This window comes from Bos taurus, chromosome 16 (genome assembly GCF_002263795.3).
Source record: "Bos taurus isolate L1 Dominette 01449 registration number 42190680 breed Hereford chromosome 16, ARS-UCD2.0, whole genome shotgun sequence".
NCBI classification, from domain to species: domain Eukaryota; kingdom Metazoa; phylum Chordata; class Mammalia; order Artiodactyla; family Bovidae; genus Bos; species Bos taurus.
Window position 1 is genome coordinate 5,023,905 of NC_037343.1, and position 20,392 is coordinate 5,044,296.

Consider the following 20,392-nt stretch of genomic DNA (forward strand, 5'->3'; position numbering starts at 1 on the left):
CTCTGTTGTCCCTTTCTATATCTGTTCATATCTTTTGCCCATTTTCTAACTGGATTATTTAGCTTTTTACCATTGAGTTTTCAGATTTTTAAAAAAATATATTCTGTATACTCGTCCTTTGTTGGATATATGATTTGCTAATGTTTTCCTCTAGTTTGTAGTTTGATTTTTTATCCTTTCACAGAGTTAAGGTTTTTAATTTTGGTGAGGTGCAACTTTTCAATTTTCTTTTAGGCATCATTTTATTGGTGTTAAGTCTAAGAATTTATCATTTAGTCTTTGACACTGTGTGCTTGTGTGGATCTATTTCTGGGTTTTCATTTTGTTCCACTGGGTCTATCTTTCTGCCAACACCACACTGTCTTAATTACTATAGCTACATAGGAAGTCAACGTTGGGTAGAGAAATTCCTTTCACCCCCTTTTTGTTTCTCAAAATTGTTTTAGGTATTCTAGGTTCTGTGTATTTCCATATAGCTTTTAGAATAAACTTCTCTATGTCCACACCAAACTTTGCTAGAATTTTGGTAAGTCTTGCATTCTGTATAGAATTGGACATCTTTAAAATGTCTAGTCTCCCAATTCATGAACACAATGCTCTTTTCCATTTATTTCAGTCTTTTAAAATTTCTTTTTCAAAATTTTAGTGCATGTTTTATATACACATTTTATTATATTTATATCTATATTTGTATCATTTTCTTTGCAGCAATGGTAAATGGCATTGTCTCTTAAAGTTTGATTTTCTCATATCTGTTCTTGGTATATAGTAATATGATTGATCCTGTGTGTTGATCTTTGTCCTGCTGTCTTACTGAACCCACTAAACTAGTTCTGAAAGATTTTTGTTTTGTTTTTGTAGGTTGCTTGTGATTTTCTACTTAAACATTAATGTCATCTATAAATAGAAACTTTTTTTTTCTGCCTTCACAATGTGTATGTCTTTTATTTATTTTTCTTTCCTTATTGTGCTAGCTAGAACTTCTAATTCTATGTTGAACAACCACGGTGACTGTGGACACCCTTGCCTTATTCCCAATCTTGGAGAAAAGCTTCAATCTTCCACCATTAAGTATGTTAGTACAGGCTCTTTTTTTTTTCTTTTTTAATAGATGCTCTTTATTGAGAAGTGCTCCTCTATTCTTAGTTTACTGAGAGATTTTATCATGAAAGGTTATGGATTTTTAAAAAATGTTTGTTATTCATCACTGTGCATATGATCACATAATTTTTCTTTCTTTCTTTTTTTTATTCTGTTGGTATGATGGGCTACATTGACTAGTTTTCAAGTTTTAAAACTGTTTACCTCAAATAAGTTTCATTTGGACATGATGCATCATTGTTTTTACAAATTCTTGGGTTGATTTTCTAATATTTTGTTGAGGATTTTTGTGGATACTTTTAAGAGAAATAAATTGGTCTATATTCTTTTTTTTGTACTATGTCTGAATTTGATATATGAGTAATTATAAGCATTATAAAGTGAGTTAAGAAGTGTTCTTTTCTCCTCAGTTTTCCAGGAGATATTGTGGAAAATAATTTTTTTTAAAATATCTGACAGAATTCTCCTATAAAACTATCTGGGCTTATATATTTCTTTTTCTGTACTCTTAATTATGAAGTCAATTTCTTTAATAGTTCTAGGATTACTCAAATTGTTTATTTTGACTTTGTTGTCTTTTTTTCTTTTCAAAGAATTATTCTTTTTCTTTTAAGATGTTGAATTTATGAGAATAAAATTGTTCATTCCTTTATTCTTCCTTCAATGGCTTCAGGATCTGTAGTGAAATTCTCTGTTTCATTTCATGATATTGCTGACTTCTGTCTTCTACCTTTATCAATCTTATAAGAGATTTACCAATTTTATCATTTTTTTTAAGAGTCAGCTTTTTGTTTAATTATTTTCTTATTGTTTTCCTGTTTTAAACTTACTGATTTCTGCTTTTGTTTCCTTTTCCCTCCTTGCTTTGGGTTTATGGCTTCTTCTTTTTTCATGTTTCTTGAAGTAGGAATTTCGATTCCTGATTTGAGAACTTTTCTATTTTCCAATGTAAGCATTTATTGCTGTGAAACTCCATTTCAGCACTGATTTATCTGTGTTCTACACATTCTCTTATGTTATAGTTTCATTTTTATTCTGTGTATTTAATTTCCTTTGAGATTTCCCTTTGACCACGGATTATTTAGAACTGTGCTATTTAATTTTCAATTGTTTTGAGATTTTTCTCTTGTCTTTCTGTTATTTGTCTCTAGTTTAATTCCATTACAGTCAGAAAATATACATTGCATGATTTAAATTTTTATATGTCTGCTGAGATTTATTTCATGGTCCAGGATATAATTTTTCCTGATGAATTTCTCTGGGTGCTTGGGAAAATGTGTATTCTGCTGCTGTTGAATGGTTTCACTGTAGTCTTAATGTGCACTTTTCTATTTACAAGTGATGTTGAGCATATTTCATATATCTGAAAGATGTTCAGCTGATGCTGAAGCTGAAGCTCCAGCACTTTGACCATGTGATGAGAACAAATGACACATTGGAAAAGACCCTGATGTTGGGAAAGATTGATGGCATAAGGAAAAGAGGGCGACAGCGGATGAAATGGTTGCATGGCATCACCGATTCAATGGATATGAACTTGGGCAAACTCTCGGAGATGGGGAGGGACAGGGAAACCTGGCGTACTACAGTCCATGGAGTTGTGAAGAGTTGGACACAACTTGGCTACTGAACTACAACAAAAAGATATCTATATTTTTTCTTTTTAAATGTCAATGAATTACAGTATTTTTTTCTCACTGTGTCATCTTTCCTTTGACTTGTCATCCTTTCCTTTCACTTTCCTTCCTCTTTCTTGCCAAGCAAAATGTATGTGCCATATATGTTGAACTTATCAATCTTTTTTTTTTTTTTTTAAAGGCTTTTGGATTTGAGTTATAGTCAAAAGGCCTTCCTTGCTTGAAGATTGTAATTATCCACAATTATTCAACTACTTTTATGGTTTAATGTTTTAATTCAGAGTTCAGAGGCACTAGCCAATTTTATCTTTCCTTAGGTGGATTTCATATTGTCTTGCCACCATTTATTAAAGTCCATGATTAATTCTCTGGTTGGCTTCCCTGGTGGCTCAGATGGTAAAGCGTCTTGGAGACTGGGATTCAATCCCTGGGTTGGGAAGATCCTCTGGAGAAGGAAATGTCATCTGAAAATAATGATACTATTATTTTTCCTTTCTAATTTTTTTCAGCATTTTTAAACCATATATATTTTTTGATCTGTTTTAGATTTACAGAGAAATTATGAGGATAGTGCAGCTACCTCCCATATGCCCTATACCAAGTTTCCTCTAGTGTTAACATTTAACATCAGTGTGACACCCTTGTTACAACTCTTGAAGCAGTATTGAGACATAATCATTAGCTGAAGTCTGGCCTTTATTCAGATTTCATTCAGTTCAATTCAGTTCAGTCACTCAGTCATGTCCGACTCTCTGCGACCCCACAAATCGTAGCACGCCAGGCCTCCCTGTCCAACACCAACTCCCGAAGTTCACTCAGACTCACGTCCATCGAGTCAGTGATGCCATCCAGCCATCTCATCCTCTGTCATCCCCTTCTCCTCCTGCCTCCAATCCCTCCCCACATCAGAGTCTTTTCCAATGAGTCAACTCTTCGCATGAGGTGGCCAAAGTACTGGAGTTTCAGCTTTAGCATCATTCCTTCCAAAGAAATCCCAGGGCTGATCTCCTTTAGAATGGACTGGTTGGATCTCCTTGCAGTCCAAGGACTCTCTAGAGTCTTCTCCAACACCACAGTTCAAAAGCATCAATTCTTTGCCACTCATCCTTCTTCACAGTCCAACTCTCACATCTATACATGACCACAGGAAAAACCCTTAGCCTTGACTAGATGGACCTTTGTTGGCAAAGTAATGTCTCTGCTTTTGAATATGCTATCTAGGTTGGTCATAACTTTCCTTCCAAGGAGCGGGTGTCTTTTAATTTCATGGCTGCATTCACCATCTGCAGTGATTTTGGAGCCCCCCAAAATAAAGTCTGACACTGTTTTCACTGTTTCTCCATCTATTCCCCATGAAGTGATGGGACCGGATGCCATGATCTTCATTTTCTGAATGTTGAGCTTTAAGCCAACTTTTTCACTCTCCACTTTCACTTTCATCAAGAGGCTTTTTAGTTCCTCTTCACTTTCTGCCATAAGGGTGGTGTCATCTGCATATCTGAGGTGATTGATATTTCTCCCAGAAATCTGGATTCCAGCTTGTGTTTCTTCCAGTCCAGCGTTTCCCATGATGTACTCTGCATATAAGTTAAATAAGCAGGGTAACAATATACAGCCTTGACGTACTCCTTTTCCTATTTGGAACCAGTCTGTTGTTCCATGTCCAGTTCTAACTGTTGCTTCCTGATCTACATACAGATTTCTCAAGAGGCAGGTCAGGTGGTCTGGTATTCCCATTTCTTTCAGAATTTTCCACAGTTTATTGTGATCCACACAGTCAAAGGCTTTGGCATAGTCAATAAAGCATAAATAGATGTTTTTCTGGAACTCTCTTGCTTTTTCCATGATCCACGGATGTTGGCAATTTGATCTCTGGTTCCTCAGTCTTTTCTAAAACCAACTTGAACATCAGGAAGTTCACGGTTCACGTATTGCTGAAGCCTGGCTTGGAGAATTTTGAGCATTATCTTACCAGCATGTGAGATGAGTGCAATTGTGTGGTAGTTTGAGCATTCTTTGGCATTGCCTTTCTTTGGGATTGGAATGAAAACTGACCTTTTCCAGTCCTGTGGCCACTGCTGAGTTTTCCAAATTTGCTGGCATAATGAGTGCAGCACTTTCACAGCATCATCTTTCAGGATTTGAAATCGCTCAACTGGAATTCCATCACCTCCACTAGCTTTGTTTGTAGTGATGCTTTCTAAGGCCCACTTGACTTCACATTCCAGGATGTCTGGCTCTAGGTCAGTGATCACACCATCGTGATTATTTGGGTCATGAAGATTTTTTTTGTACAGTTCTTCTGTGTATTCTTGCCACCACTTCTTAATATCTTCTGCTTCTGTTAGGTCCATACAATTTCTGTCCTTTATCGAGTCCATCTTTGCATGAAATGTTCCCTTGGTATCTCTAATTTTCTTGAAGAGACCTCTAGTCTTGCCCATTCTGTTGTTTTCTTCTACTTCTTTGCATTGATCGCTGAGGAAGGCTTTCTTATCTCTCCTTGCTATTCTTTGGAACTCTGCATTCAGATGCTTATATCTTTCCTTTTCTCCTTTGCTTTTTGCTTCTCTTCTTTTCACAGCTATTTTTAAGGCCTCCCCAGACAGCCATTTTGCTTTTTTGCATTTCTCTTCCATGGGGATGGTCTTGATCCCTGTCTCCTGTACAATGTCACGAACCTCAGTCCATAGTTCATCAGGCAGTCTATCTATCAGATCTAGGCCCTTAAATCTATTTCTCATTTCCACTGTATAATCATAAGGGATTTGATTTAGGTCATACCGGAATGGTCTAGTGGTTTTCCCTACTTTCTTTAATTTAAGTCTGAATTTGGTAGTAAGGAGTTCATGATCTGAGCCACAGTCAGCTCCTGGTCTTGTTTTTGTCGTCTTTATGGAGCTTCTCCATCTTTGGCTGCAAAGAACATAATCAGTCTGATTTCAGTGTTGACCATCTGGTGATGTCCATGTGTAGAGTCTTCTCTTGTGTTGTTGGAAGAAGGTGTTTGCTATGACCAGTGCATTTTCTTGGCAAAAGTCTATTAGTCTTTGCCCTCCTATTAGTACTGCTTTTCAGTTTCAGGATTCTATCCAGGATAACATGTTACTTTTAGTTGTCACATTCCCTTGTACTCTTGGCTGTGATAAGTTCTGAGTGTTTCGTTGTTTTGGGTGACCTTGTCAGTTTTCAGGACTACTGGTACTTTGAGGATGCCCCTCTGTTGGAATTAGTCTGATGTTTTTCATGGTTAGACTGGAACTGAACACAGAAGTTGGCAGTCAGTGGATGAGGGTTAGGTACTACTGTTTGCTCTTAGACTCAGCATCCTTTTTCTCATTATTATGCTAGCAATTTTATCTCAAATAAAATACTTATACTGGCCTTTGCTTTCTTCTTCTTGACTTTAGCAGAAACAACTCTAATATTTCCCGCCTAAGTTTGGTAGGGCTCTGTCTCCACTGTTTCCCATTATATTGGACATTTTTGCTAAGAATGCTTGATTTTTTTCAAATGTCATTTTCTTCTTAGATTTATTCATGTATGTATTAATCTGATCAGGCTGTCACAGCAATAGAAATTTATTTTTACAGTTCTGAAGCCTGGAAGTCCTAGATTTAGGTCTGATAGCATTCAGTCACATGGCCTTCCCTCTGCACATGCATGAGGTTGAGAGAGAGTGAGCTCTGTGATGTCTCTTCTTATAAGAACTCTAATGCTAGTGAATCAGGGCCCCTCCTTTATCACTTAATTTAGCCTTAATTACTTCCTTACTCCAGATACAGCCATACTGGGGTTGAGGGTGTCAATATATGAATTTTGGGAGGACACATATATTCAGTTCATAACAATATATTGTATATTGATATGTTTCCTAATTTTGAAGATTTCTTTCATTTTTTGTATAAACCTATTTGATTATGGTATGTTTCTCTTTTGAAGTGTTTTTAAATTTTGTTTATTTTATTCAGGAACTTGTTATTGATATTCAGGATATATTGATATATAATTTTTTTTTTTTTTTAAGTAACAAGTTCTGGAAGAATTACTGAGACTTGTTTCAAGGGCAAGAATAACAAGATGATATATAATTTTTTTTTTAAAGTAACAAGTTCTGGAAGAATTACTGAGACTTGTTTCAAAGGCAAGAATAACAAGATGATAATCAGGAAGTTAGTGATTTATGAGAGTAAGCCAAACTCTAGTGCCAGAAGAATGATTCAAATTAGAGGTCAAAATTGTTTTGTTAATCAGCAATTTATCTGGATCTTCTATTCAAATGAAACAATATAGGAAACTCAAGTATATTTTTACTCTTTTGTATTGCTTTATTTGTAGCTTGTTAGATAAAGAGTTTAAGTGGAGTTCTAAGATTCTGAATGCAAACCTTGACATTTACTTTTTTTTTTATGATGAATATATGCCCTGTAGAAAAAGCTTAGTAACATGGTTTAAAAAATAAGTAAGTAAAAGAAAAATGGAAAAACAAGGCTTTCTCCTTGATATGATGAAATTTAACTCCACATTGGCCTAAATGGTAATTAGTAATCAAGAGATCATTATTTTTTCATTTTTAAATGTTGAATAAAATTTCTTTTCATCCAGACCTTATTAACTGGAAATTTACACTTAGAATAAGACAAATTCCACTAAAATCTCTGGCCTGTCTTATTCAGATATTTCTTGATTGGCTCACCTACTAGTCATTGTGAGATCCAAGATAAAGGAGTTGACTGGAGTGATCCTCTCCCTCAATGTATAAGTAAGTAAAGACTCCTTATGACTTGACTATAAACCTAAACCATGTTAGGTAATAAAACACCTGTGCCTCTTTGTTGCTTATTGTACACTCCATTAGAATTTGCATCATGAGTGTTAGATTTGTAAGTATGCCTTCCCTCATTATTTCTTCCTCTTCATTCATCTCAGTTGTCAAGTGCAAGCCTCCTCCAACCATCAGCAATGGGAAGCACAATGGTGGAGATGAAGATTTCTACACATATGGCTCTTCTGTCACCTACAGCTGTGACCCTGACTTCTCAATGTTAGGCAAAGCCTCCATTTCTTGCAGAGTGGAAAATAAAACAATAGGTGTCTGGTATCCAAGCCCTCCTACTTGTAAAAGTAAGTGACAATACTGAATGTATTAAAAGAAATGGAATGATTCAAAGACAAACTAATCAAGGCAAAGTTAAATTAATTCACTTGTTCAGCTACTCATATGCTATTATTAGTCAGAAAGCATAGGCTATACTGCAATAATAATCAATACCAAATCCCCAGATTTTTTTAACAGTAAAAACTTTGTTTTTTGTTTGGTTTTTGTTTGTGTGTGTGTATACATATATATATATATATACACATATATCAGTCAGTCAGTTCAATCACTCAGTCGTGTCTGACTCTTTGCAACCCCATGGACTGCAGCATGCCAGGCCTCCATGTCCATCACCAACATGTAAATGTATGAAAGTGAAAGTGAAGTTACTCAGTCACGTCCGTCTCTTTGTGGCCCCATGGACTGTATGTAGCCTACTAGGCTCCTCCGTCCATGGGAGTACTCCAGGCAAGAGTACTGGAGTGGGTTGCCATTTCCTTCTCCAATGTAAATGTATACATATATACACATTTTAATTTTTTTTTAGGCTCCTTGTTAGTGCACAGCTCACTTGGGAAATCCTCTAGAGGGCAGTCATTTACATGGTAATCCAGATTGTTTATATCTTCTGACAACTCCCTCACAAAACATCCAAAATCTCGTCTGTTCTGTACATCTGCATCTAAATTCCTGTTCTGCAAACAGGCTCACCTGTACCATCTTTCTTGATTCTGCTGCTGCTGCTAAGTTGCTTCAGTCGTGTCCGACTTTGTGCGACCCCATACACGGCAGCCCACCAGGCTCCCCCGTCCCTGGGATTCTCCAGGCAAGAACATTGGAGTGGGTTGCCATTTCATTCTCCAATGCATGAAAGAGAAAAGTGAAAGTGAAGTTGCTCAGTCGTGTCTGACTCTTAGCAACCCCATGGACTGTAGCCCACCAGGCTCTTCCATCCATGGGATTTTCCAGGCAAGAGTACTGGAAAATGGGTACATATGCATTAATATACAATATTTTTGTTTTTCTCTTTCTAACTTATTTCACTCTGTATGACAGACTTTAGGTTCATCCACAGCACTACAAATGACCCAATTTTGTTCTTCTATTTTTTGGCTGCAGAAAATAGCACAACATTGTAAAGCAATTATACGCCAACAAATAAGTTAAGGAAAACCACAAAACTTCCACAATCAGTTCATCAGGGGATGTGAACAAGTAGACAGTCCTGGGCTCATATGTTCTTTGACTTGGAAGTAAAATATCTTGCTTTTCATTAAAAATTTTGGCCAAACTAGTCCCTTGTTTCTGCCTAGTATAAATGAAATAGGAAATATAGTTTTCTGTTTCCCTGGAACAACTAGAAATATGGGTGGACACCACACTTGTAATGTTAACCACGTATGTATACAGGGCACACAAAGTCATACCAACGTTAGCAGATCAAAAGTAAAAGATAAGCATAGAAGATATTTTACCTTTCATTTCTAAAAGCCATGCCAGGATCAGGAGTGACTCATCTTACTGGTATAAAACACCTCTAATTGTGGCATTTAATGGACTTTAACAACACAGTGTCATTTACTGTTTTGATTTAGTACAATGCTGGGGCTAAAGAGATAATTGTAAAGAGTTCAAAATGCCTACAGTCTCACTGCAAGAGCTGGAATTGACAGGACCTGAGGCTGGAAAGTTTGCAGGGCTAGGTTATGAAGGACCTTGTGTGTCTTCAGAAGTTCAGAACAGACAGAATGTCTGTGAAGGGCAGACATTGACAGGCTTTAACCAGGGGAGTAAACGTGCTGCATTTTAGAAGGAGAAGTCTGGCTATAGAGTGAGCAACAGTTTGAAGTGGGACAGAACTTAACCCATAGACATCTGCTGCAGCTATCCAGCCAAGTAGTGAGGCTGGTTTCAGCCGAGGCAATGGCAGTTGGCCTGGAGAGAAGTTGAGAAATGCTGAAGGAATTAAAAGTGGCAGGACTGACAGGTCTTGATGACTGATGGCTGTGGGGTGGCGGGGGAGGGGGGATTTGTTCTGTGCTTGTGATCTGGGATGCCCTGGCTGCTCTACATCACAACCATCACATCAATACTATTGGCCACTGAACATGAAAGTGAAAGCTGCTCAGCTGTGTCTGACTCTTTGCAACCCCATGGACTGTATAGTCCATGGAATTCTCCAGGCCAGAATACTGGAGTGGGTAGCCTTTCCCAACTGGCCACTGACCCACCACCAAAATCATCCAGGAGTGTAAGCCATTAGAAGAGGAAGATTTTGGGGTCTTTGGAGTTTGGGTTTTAGATATTGATTAGGGGTTTTTTGAGATATTGACACATAATATTAATTTCATATGTAATCATAGTGGTATGATATTTGTGTATATACAGTGGAATTGATCATAATAAGTCTAGTTGACATCTTTCACCACACATAGTTACAAAATAATTTCTCTTGTGATGAGACTATTAAGACTCTACTCTCTTTGCAACTCTCAAATATGTATTGCAGTGTTATTAACTATAGGCACCAGGCTGTACATCACATCCCCATGACTCATTTATATATCTGGAAGTTTGTACCTTTTAACCCACATCACTCATTCCCATTGCACATTTCCCCCTCTGGCAACCACCAATCTATTCTTTGTAATGATGAAATGGGTTTTTCAAATACTTTCTTCTTTGATGAGAAATATTAGGACTTTATCCACATGGACTAATATGACAGGACCTCATTTTGCTGAGATTCCTAAGAATTAAAAACACATACATAAAGCTTTAAAATATTTTCTTTGTATGTACTTGATGTAGGCTTGTATCAAGTCTCCCTGAGAACTATATATCAATAGTAATCACATCATTATTGCCATTTCTCTTTTATAACTCATATGTCCTTTTTATGCTTCGTTAGATATAGTCTGTCACAGACCACGAGTTCGAAATGGAATCATTCTGTCTGGATTTGGACCCATCTATCACTACAAAGACTCTATTCTGTTCAGCTGCAAGAAAGGTTATATCCTCAATGGAAACAATTTAATCCATTGTGATGCTAATAATGAGTGGCATCCTTCTCCTCCCACTTGTGAACTCAGTGAGTATACACCAAAGGGATTTTCATAATTGGCATCTAAAGTTATCCAGGAATATGGGTGTAGCATGCTCACAGGCACAAGCCCACTTAAATCCCAAGAGTCATTTTACATTAAATTAGTACTTTTCTCTAGTTTTCTCATGTCGGGAGAAAGGTTTTTTCCTTTCTTTTTTTCCTTTTCCTGCTAGTAATCTCTTTGTGTTATCTGAGGGTTTTCTATACATATACATCAAACAGTTTTGAGCCCAGTGACATCACAGACATGGCAGATTTATTTATTCCTTACAAAATATTTCAGTAGACACTAGTAAATTGTCTCATCCTAACAAAATAAACATATTCTGAGAATTTTTTGAAAGATGGAGGTAAAATTCCTTCAAGATGTTCCATTTTAAAATTTGCACAGAGATGCTGTATGGGCTAATGTTGGCCTTGATACCTTGAAGTTTTAAATACATACAGCTCAGTCATAAGGTTAATGATACTTATTGCTAAGAATTATTAAGTACTTTATATCAAGCATTGTTTTAAGTACATGACATCAATTAATTCATTTAGTATTTACCATGATCCTAAGAGGTGGATATTACTTTTTTAAAAATCACATTTTAATGATGACAGAACAGAGTGATTAAGTAACTAGCACAAGCTTATATAGTTATTTGGCAATGGAAGCCACTGCTACATTGTGATATATTCATTTCTTTCTGCCATTAGGAGAAATAGGTGATGATTTACATATGTAGTGACAAAATTTAATAAATATGTGATTTAAAAGATCTGTACCCTTTCTTCAATCCATATATACCTTTGGCATCATATCCATTAGGGAATAAAAGCAGAATCCAATGTTATGTGAAGCAAGGTTTAAGCTCAAATCAGAAGTTCCTGGTGACAGTGTTATAGTATCTGTATAGTATCTGGGAAACACACAACTCTTATTCTAATTCCCTTTTAGGCAAGGAGAATCAGGCAAACACTTCGTTTATTTAGCAGCAAACTTGTGCTGTGTATCCTCAGTGATCTCTGATGCTCCCATGCTGAAGTACTTTGACATGGAAGGAGAACTAAGCTCCTGGAGGTTGACCCAGTAATCTAGATATTGCCCCTTTCTGCACCATGGTGTGTTGCCTCAATAACATCCTCTGGATTGCTGTGTGCTTTGAGTGCTTGGCAATAGTCTATCAGAGGTTGATGCTGTCAAGTCTGTTCCTAGAATTCCCATCTAACCTTTGCCATCTGTTTCTCCCTCAGTTAATATGAGCTACCTTTTCTGGGGATAGGGGCGGGTGTGTGCCAGGCTTATTGGGTCAGTCTGCCAACCCCCAAAACAGGTTTCTTTCATCCTTGCATTTTTTTCATGATCAGATAGTTGTATTGGGTTACCAGACATTCCTCATGCTGTCTGGGATGGAAAAGACAACAAGCTAAAAAATCAAGAGGTATTTGAAGTTGGGACTGAGTTGAAATATCAATGCAAGTTTGGCTACAGACCTATTCCAGATGAACCTCTGACTTTTACTTGTCAGAAAAATTTCACGTGGACACCATCCAAAGGGTGTGAATGTAAGTAAACTTTGTTTTGTGTACTCTAATTTGTGGTATCTTCTTTTCCACTGAAAATGTTGAGCATGTGCTCGGATTTTGTACTTTACTGGTTACAATTGCTTTCTTAAAATGTATGCTTTGAAATACTTCCAGAGTTAATTTATTGGATCTTTGCAAATTAGTAGAGGAGCTATTTTAAAGGTCATTCTGAAGACTGGGAGAGCTAAAAAATCATGTCCTTCATGATTTTTCGAAGGGCCTCTGCCCCTTCGAATTCAGCATCAAATGAAAAATCAACTTGGGTATCAAATATGGGTATCACCTTTATAATTGGTAACCCTCTAGGGCAGCTGTCATTTATATGGTAATCCAGATTGTTTAGATCTGTAACAACTCCAGTGTAAAACCTCAGTGGTCAGTTTTGCAGGCAAAATGAACAAGGAATCAAAAATCTTTGACCTGGAAATGGTATATCTTACTTTTCATTAAAGCTTTTTGGTTAGTCTGGTCCCTTTTTGGGGCTTCCCAGAAGGTGCTAGTGGTAAAGAATCCATCTGCCAATGCAGGAGATATAAGAGATGTGGGTTCAACCACAGGGTGGGGAAGATCCCCTGGAGGAGGGCATGACAACCCACTTCAGTGTTCTTGTCTGGAGAATCCCATGGACAGAGGAGCCTGATGGACTTCATGGGATGTGTCCATAGGGGCACAAAGGCACACAACTGAAACCACTTAGCTCACACACACACACACACACACCCGTGTGCACACACACAGAAAGAATACCCTATCGCTGCCTAGTGAAAAATAAATAAAAAATATAGTATTCTGCTTCTTCTGAAGCAACTGAAAACATCAATGGACATCACACTAATGATGTCAACGGGCCTACAGGACAAAAAAAAAAAAAAAAAAGGAAAAATCATACTGACATTAGTAGATCAGTAGTAAAAGGCAAGCAGAGAAACCATGTTCACAATCTTCTCTGGAAAAATCAGAAGGGAGGTTATGTAAATTTCAGTGATGACTTGGCTTCCTGGTCTAAAACTTATCTTTACAGCAATTAACATCACAGTGTCATTTACATCTTCATTCAGTACAATGCCAGGCCAAGAGAGCATTTTTGTTTTTTAGTCACTAAGCTGTGTCTGACTCTTTGGGACCCCACAGAATGTAGCAGGCCAGGCTTCCCTGTCCTTCACTATCTCCCTGAGTTTACTCAAATTCATGTCCATCAAGTCAGTGAGGCCATCCAACCATCTCATCCTTTGTCACCCACTTCTCCTTTTGCCCACAATCTTTCCCAGCACCAGGGTCTTTTCCAATGAGTTGGCTTTTCTCATCAGGTGGTCAAAGTATTGGAGCTTCAGCTTCAGCATCAGTCCTTCCATGAGTATTCAGGGTTGATTTCCTTTAGGATTGACTGGTTTGATCTCTTTGCTGTCCAAGGGACTCTCATATGTCTTTTCTAGCCTGCAAGTGCTGAAATGGACAGGACCTGAGACTGGAAAGTTAGCAGAATTAGGTTATGAAGGAACCTGTGTATGACTCTCAGGAGTTCAGTATGAAGATGAAGGGGAGACAGTGAAAGTCTTTAGCCAGGGGAGTAAATGTGCTGCATCGTAGAAAGAGAAGTATGGCTATAGGTGGGCAACAATTTGAAGTGGAACAGAACTTAACCCATAGACTTCTGCTGCAGCTATCCAGCCAAGTAGTGAGGCTGGTTTCAGCTGAGGCAATGGCAATAGGCCTGAAGAGAAGTTGAGAAATGCTGAAGGAATTAAAGTGGCAGGACTGACAGATCTAGATGACTGACCAGCTGTGGGGTAGCAGGGGAGGGGGAGGTTTGTTCTTTGCTTGTGATCCCTGATGCCTCTACATCACAACCCTCATGTCATTATTATTGGCCACTGACCCACCACAACAGAAACAAGACCAAGAGCTGACTGTGGCTCAGACCATGAACTCCTTATTGCCAAATTCAGACTTAAATTGAAGAAAGTAGGAAAACCACTAGACCATTCAGGTATGACCTAAATCAAATCCCTTATGATTATACAGTGGAAGTGAGAAATAGATTTAAGGGACTAGATCTGATAGATAGAGTGCCTGATGAACTATGGACAGAGGTTCTTGACATTGTACAGGAGACAGGGATCAAGACCATTCCCATGGAAAAGAAATGCAAAAAAGCAAAATGGCTGTCTGGGAAGGCCTTAGAAATAGCTGTGAAAAGAAGAGAAGTGAAAAGAAAGAAAAGTAAAGATATAAACATCTGAATGCAGAGTTCCACAGAATAGCAAGGAGAGATAAGAAAGCCTTCCTCAGCGATCAATGCAAAGAAATAGAGGAAAACAACAGAATGGGAAAGACTAGAGATCTCTTCAAGAAAATTAGAGATACCAAGGGAACAGTTCATGCAAAGATGGGCTCGATTAAGGACAGAAATGGTTTGGACCTAACAGAAGCCGAAGATATTAAGAAGAGGTGGCAAGAATACACAGAAGAACTGTACAAAAAAGATCTTCACAATCAAGATATCACGATGGTGTGATCACTCACCTAGAGCCAGACATCCTGGAATGTGAAGTTAAATGGGCCTTAGAAAGCATCACTATGAACAAAGCTAGTGGAGGTGATGGAATTCCAGTGGAGCTATTTCAAATCCTGAAAGATGATGCTGTGAAAGTGCTGCACTCATTATGCCAGCAAATGTGGAAAACTCAGCAGTGGCCACAGGACTGGAAAAGGTCAGTTTTCTTTCCAATTCCAAAGAAAGGCAATTCCAAAGAATGCTCAAACTACCACACAATTGCACTCATCTCACATGCTAGTAAAGTAATGCTCAAAATTCTCGAAGCCAGGCTTCAGCAATACGTGAACCATGAACTTCCAGATGCTCAAGCTGGTTTTAGAAAAGGCAGAGGAACCAGAGATCAAATTGCCAACATCCACTGGATCATGGAAAAAGCAAGAGAGTTCCAGAAAAACATCTATTTCTGCTTTATTGACTATGCAAAAGCCTTTGATTGTGTGGATCACAATAAACTGTGGAAAATTCTGAAAGAGACGGGAATACCAGAGCACCTGATCTGCCTCTTTAGAAACCTATATGCAGGCCAGGAAGCAACAGTTAGAACTGGACATGGAACAACAGACTGGTTCCAAATAGGAAAAGGAGTACGTCAAGGTGTATATTGTCACCCATATTTAACTTATATGCAGAGTACATCATGAGAAATGCTGGGCTGGAAGAAGCACAAGCTGGAATCAAGATTGCTGGGAGAAATGTCATGTCATGTCATGTCATGTCATGTCATCAGATATGCAGATGACACCACCCTTATGGCAGAAAATGAAGAGGAACTCAAAAGCCTCTTGATGAAAGTGAAAGTGGAGAGTGAAAAAGTTGGCTTAAAGCTCAACATTCAGAAAATGAAGATCACGGCATCCGGTCCCATCACTTCACGGGAAATAGATGGGACAACGGTGGAAACAGTGTCAGACTTCATTTTTCTGGGCTCCAAAATCACTGCAGATGGTGACTGCAGCCATGAAATTAAAAGACGCTTACTTCTTGGAAGGAAAGTTATGACCAACCTAGATAGCATATTGAAAAGCAGAGACATTACTTTGCCAACAAAGGTCCTTCTAGTCAAGGCTATGGTTTTTCCAGTGGTCATGCATGAATGTGAGAGTTGGACTGTGAAGAAAGCTGAGTGCTGAAGAATTGATGCTTTTGAACTATGGTGTTGGAGAAGACTCTTGAGATTCCTTGGACTGCAAGGAGATCCAACCAGTCCATTCTGAAGGAGATCAGCCCTGGGATTTCTTTGGAGGGAATGATGCTAAAGCTGAAACTCCAGTACTTTGGCCACCTCATTTGAAGAGTTGACTCTTTGGAGAAGACTGATGCTGGGAGGGATTGGGGGCAGGAGGAGAAGGGGACGACAGAGGATGAGATGGCTTGATGGCATCACTGACTCGATGGACGTGAGTCTGAGTGAACTCCGGGAATTGGTGATGAACAGAGAGGCCTGGTGTGCTGCGATTCATAGGGTCGCAAGGTCGGACACTACTGAGTGACTGAACTGAACTGAACTGACCCACCTCTTATCTTCATTACTGCCACCATATTTGGCCTCAGGTCAAATGACAGGGAGGGAACACAGCCCCACCCTTCAACAGAAAATTGGGTTAAAGATACTGAGCATGGCCCTGCCCATCAGAATAAGACCCAGTTTCTCCCTCAGTCAGTCTCTCCCATCAGGAAGCTTCCATAAGCCTCTTATCCTTCTCCATCAGAGGGCAGACAAACTGAAAACCACAATCACAGAAAACTAAGCAATCTTATCACATGGACCACAGCCTTGTCTAACTCAGTAAAACTATGAGCCATGCCTTGTAGGGCCACCCAATGGACGGTTCATGATGGAGAGTTCTGACAAAACATGGTCCACTGGAGAAATGCAAACCACTTCAGTATTCCTACCTTGAGAAGCTCATGAACAGTACGAAAGGCAAAAAGATAGGACACTGAAAGATGAACTCCCCAGGTCGGTAGGTGCCCATTATTCTGCTGGAGATCAGTAGAGAAATAACTCCAGAAAGAGTGAAGAGATGGAGTCAAAGCAAAAACAACAACCATTTATGGATGTGACTGGTGATAAAAGTAAAGTCTGATGCTATAAAGAGCAATATTGCATAGGAACCTGAAATGTTAGGTCGGTGAATCAAGGCACATTGAAAGTTGTCACACAGTAGAGGGCAAGAGCAGAGAAGGCAATGGCACCCCACTCCAGTACTCTTGCCTGGAAAATCCCATGGACGGAAGAGCCTGGAGTCCATGGGGTCGCCTAGGGTCGGACATGACTGAGCGACTTCACTTTCACTTTCATGCACTGGAGAAGGAAATGGCAACCCACTCTAGTGTTCTTGCCTGGAGAATCCCAGGGATGGGGGAGCCTGGTGGGCTGCTGTCTATAGGGTCGCACAGAGTTGGACACGACTGACGTGACTTAGCAGCAGCAGAGGGCAATAGTGAACATTGATATTTTAGGGATCAGCGAACCCAAATGGGCTGGAATGGGGGAATTTAACTCAGATGACCATTATATCTACTACTGTGGGCAAGAATCCCTTAAAAGAAATGGAGCAGCCAACACAGTCAACAAAAGATTCCAAAATGCAGTACTTGGGTGCAATCTCAAAAATGACAGAATGATCTCTGTTCGTTTCCAAGGCAAACCATTAAGTATCACAGTAATCCAAGCCTATGCCACAACCAGTAATGCTGAAGAAGCTGAAGCTGAATGGTTCTGTCAGGCAAGTGTATGCTCCTTGGTTCTGTCTCGTCACAACAAAGATTTGGAGTGATGGACATTAAAGCCCTTGGCGTGCCACAGCTCTCAGGTCTTGGACAGACCATGTTACAGCTCTCAGGTCTCAAACAGACTGTGTTATAGCTCTAAGACAAATCAGGGTTACAGCTCTATTTTACTTAGAAGATATCAGGATCCACCCTCAAAGCGTGAGGGCATGCCAACCCAAAGACGCGAAGAGAAAAGAGTGGAGGAGTGCACCAGCGTGCTGGAGACAGAGAGACAGAGAGAGAGAGCCCACTGGCTCCTCTTTTTATATGTTTTTCCCTCCCCCTGGGCCTGCCCTATGCAAATTGGGCTAGCCAGGAGTGCTGTTTGTTTACCTGAAGGCCTCACTCTGGTCCTTGGACCTTCTTTTGACCTTATTTTGTTCTATTTTCGCGGGCTTTTCCCTTCCTTGTCTTTTAGCCACTGCCATTCTGGACTCCTGTCTCCTATTCTAACTACCTGACAGTCCTATGAAGACCTACAAGACCTTCTAGAACTAACACCCCAAAAAGATGTCCTTTTCACTAGAGGGGATTGAAATGCAAAAGTAGGAAGTCAAGAAATACTGGGAGTAATGGGCAAATTTGGCCTTGGAGTACAGAATGAAGCAGGGCAAAGGCTAACAGAGTTTTGCCAAGAGAATGAACTGGTCATAGCAAACACCCTCTTCCACAACACAAGAGAAGATTCCACACATGCACATCACCAGATGGTCAATACCAAAATCAGACTGATTATATTCTTTGCAGCCAAAGATGGAGAAGCTCTATACAGTCAGCAGAAACAAGCCCAGGAGGCATGACTGTAGCTTATATCATGAACTCCTTATTGCCAAATTCAGATTTAAAATGAAGAAAGTGGGGAAAACCACTAGACCATTCAGGTATGACCTAAATCAAATCCCTAAAGACTATACAGTGGAAGTGAGAAATAGATTCAAGGGATTAGATCTGATAGACAGAATGCCTGAACAACTATGGACAGGGGTTCATCATTTTGTACAGGAGGCAATGATCAAGACCATCCTCAGGAAAAAGAAATGCAACAAGGCAAAATGGTTGTCTGAGGAGGCCTTACAAACAGCTATGACAATAAGAGAAAAGGAAAGGAAAGTGAAATCACTCAGTCGTGTCTGACTCTTTGCGACCCCATGGACTGTAGCCCACCAAGCTCCTCTGTCCATGGGATTCTCCAGGCAAGAATACTGGAGTGCGTTGCCATTTCCTTCTCCAGGGGATCTTCCTGACCCAGGAATTGAACCCAGGTCTCCTGCATTGCAGGCAGATGCTTTAACCTCTGAGCCACCAGGGAAGCCCCAAATGATAAAGGAAAGGAAAGTGAAGAAAGTAAGAGAAGTGAAAGGCAAAGGAGAAAAGAAAAAGATATACGCATTTGAATACAGAGTTCCAAAGAATAGCAAGGAGAGATAAGAAAGCCTTGCTCAGTGATCAGTGCAAAGAAATAGAAGAACACAATAGAATGGGAAAAACTAGAGGTCTCTTCAAGAAAATCAGAGATACCCAAGGGAAATTTTCATGCAAAGATAGGCACAATAAAGGACAGAAATGGTATGGATCTAACAGAAGCAGAGGATATAAAGAAGAGGTGGCAAGAATACACAGAAGGAAAAAGAGATCTTCATGACCCAGATAACCCTGGTGGTGTGATTACTCACCTAGAGCCAGACATCCTGGAATGTGAAGTCAAGTGGGCCTTAGGAAGCATCACTACAAACAAAGCTAGTGGAGGTGATAAAATTCCAGTTGAGCTATTTCAAACCCTAAAAGACAATGCTGTGAAAGTGCTGCACTCAATATGCCAGCAAATTTGGAAAACGCAGCAGTGGTGACAGGACTGGAAAATGTTAGTTTTCATTCCAATCCCAAAGAAATGTAATGCCCAAGAATTCTCAGACTAGCACACAACTACACTCATCTCACATGCTAGCAAAGTAATACTCAAAATTCTCTAAGCCAGGCTTCAACAGTATGTGAACTGTGAACTTCTAAATGTTCAAGCTGGATTTAGAAAAGGCAGAGGAACCAGAGATCAAACTGCCAACATTCATTGGATCATCAAAAAAAGCAAAAGAGTTCCAGAAAAACATCTACTTCTGTTTTATTGACTATGCCAAAGCCTTTGACTGTATGGACCACAACAAACTGTGGAAAATTCTTAAAGAGCTGGGAATACCAGACAACCTGACCTGCCTCTTGAGAAATCTAAATGCAGGTCAAGAAGCAAAAAAAAAAAAAAAAAAAAAAAAAAAAACAAAACCAATACAATATTGTAAAGTAAAAAAAAAATAATAATAATTAAAAAAATAAAAAAAAAAAACAAGAAGAAGCAACAGTTAGAACTGGACATGGAGCAACAGACTGGTTTCAAACCGAGAAAGGAGTACCTCAGGGCTGTATACTGTCACCCTGCTTATTTAATTTATATGCAGAGTACATCATGGGAAATGCTGGGCTGGATGAAGCACAAGCTGGAATCAAGATTGACGGGAGAAATATCAATAACCTCAGATATGAAGATGACATCA

The 20,392-nt window shown here is 39.1% G+C and overlaps 1 protein-coding gene across 1 annotated transcript in view; it reads left to right on the forward strand.

Annotated features, from left to right (window-relative positions):
* Positions 1 to 20,392, forward strand: part of LOC506707 (zona pellucida sperm-binding protein 3 receptor) — a 62,479-nt gene that overhangs the window by 18,938 nt on the left and 23,149 nt on the right. Inside the window, exons 5-8 of the mRNA XM_002693872.7 lie at positions 7,415 to 7,500; positions 7,668 to 7,862; positions 10,748 to 10,930; positions 12,299 to 12,496. Of these exons, the coding sequence (XP_002693918.1) occupies positions 7,415 to 7,500; positions 7,668 to 7,862; positions 10,748 to 10,930; positions 12,299 to 12,496 (662 nt within the window). The remainder of the gene's footprint in view (positions 1 to 7,414; positions 7,501 to 7,667; positions 7,863 to 10,747; positions 10,931 to 12,298; positions 12,497 to 20,392) is intronic.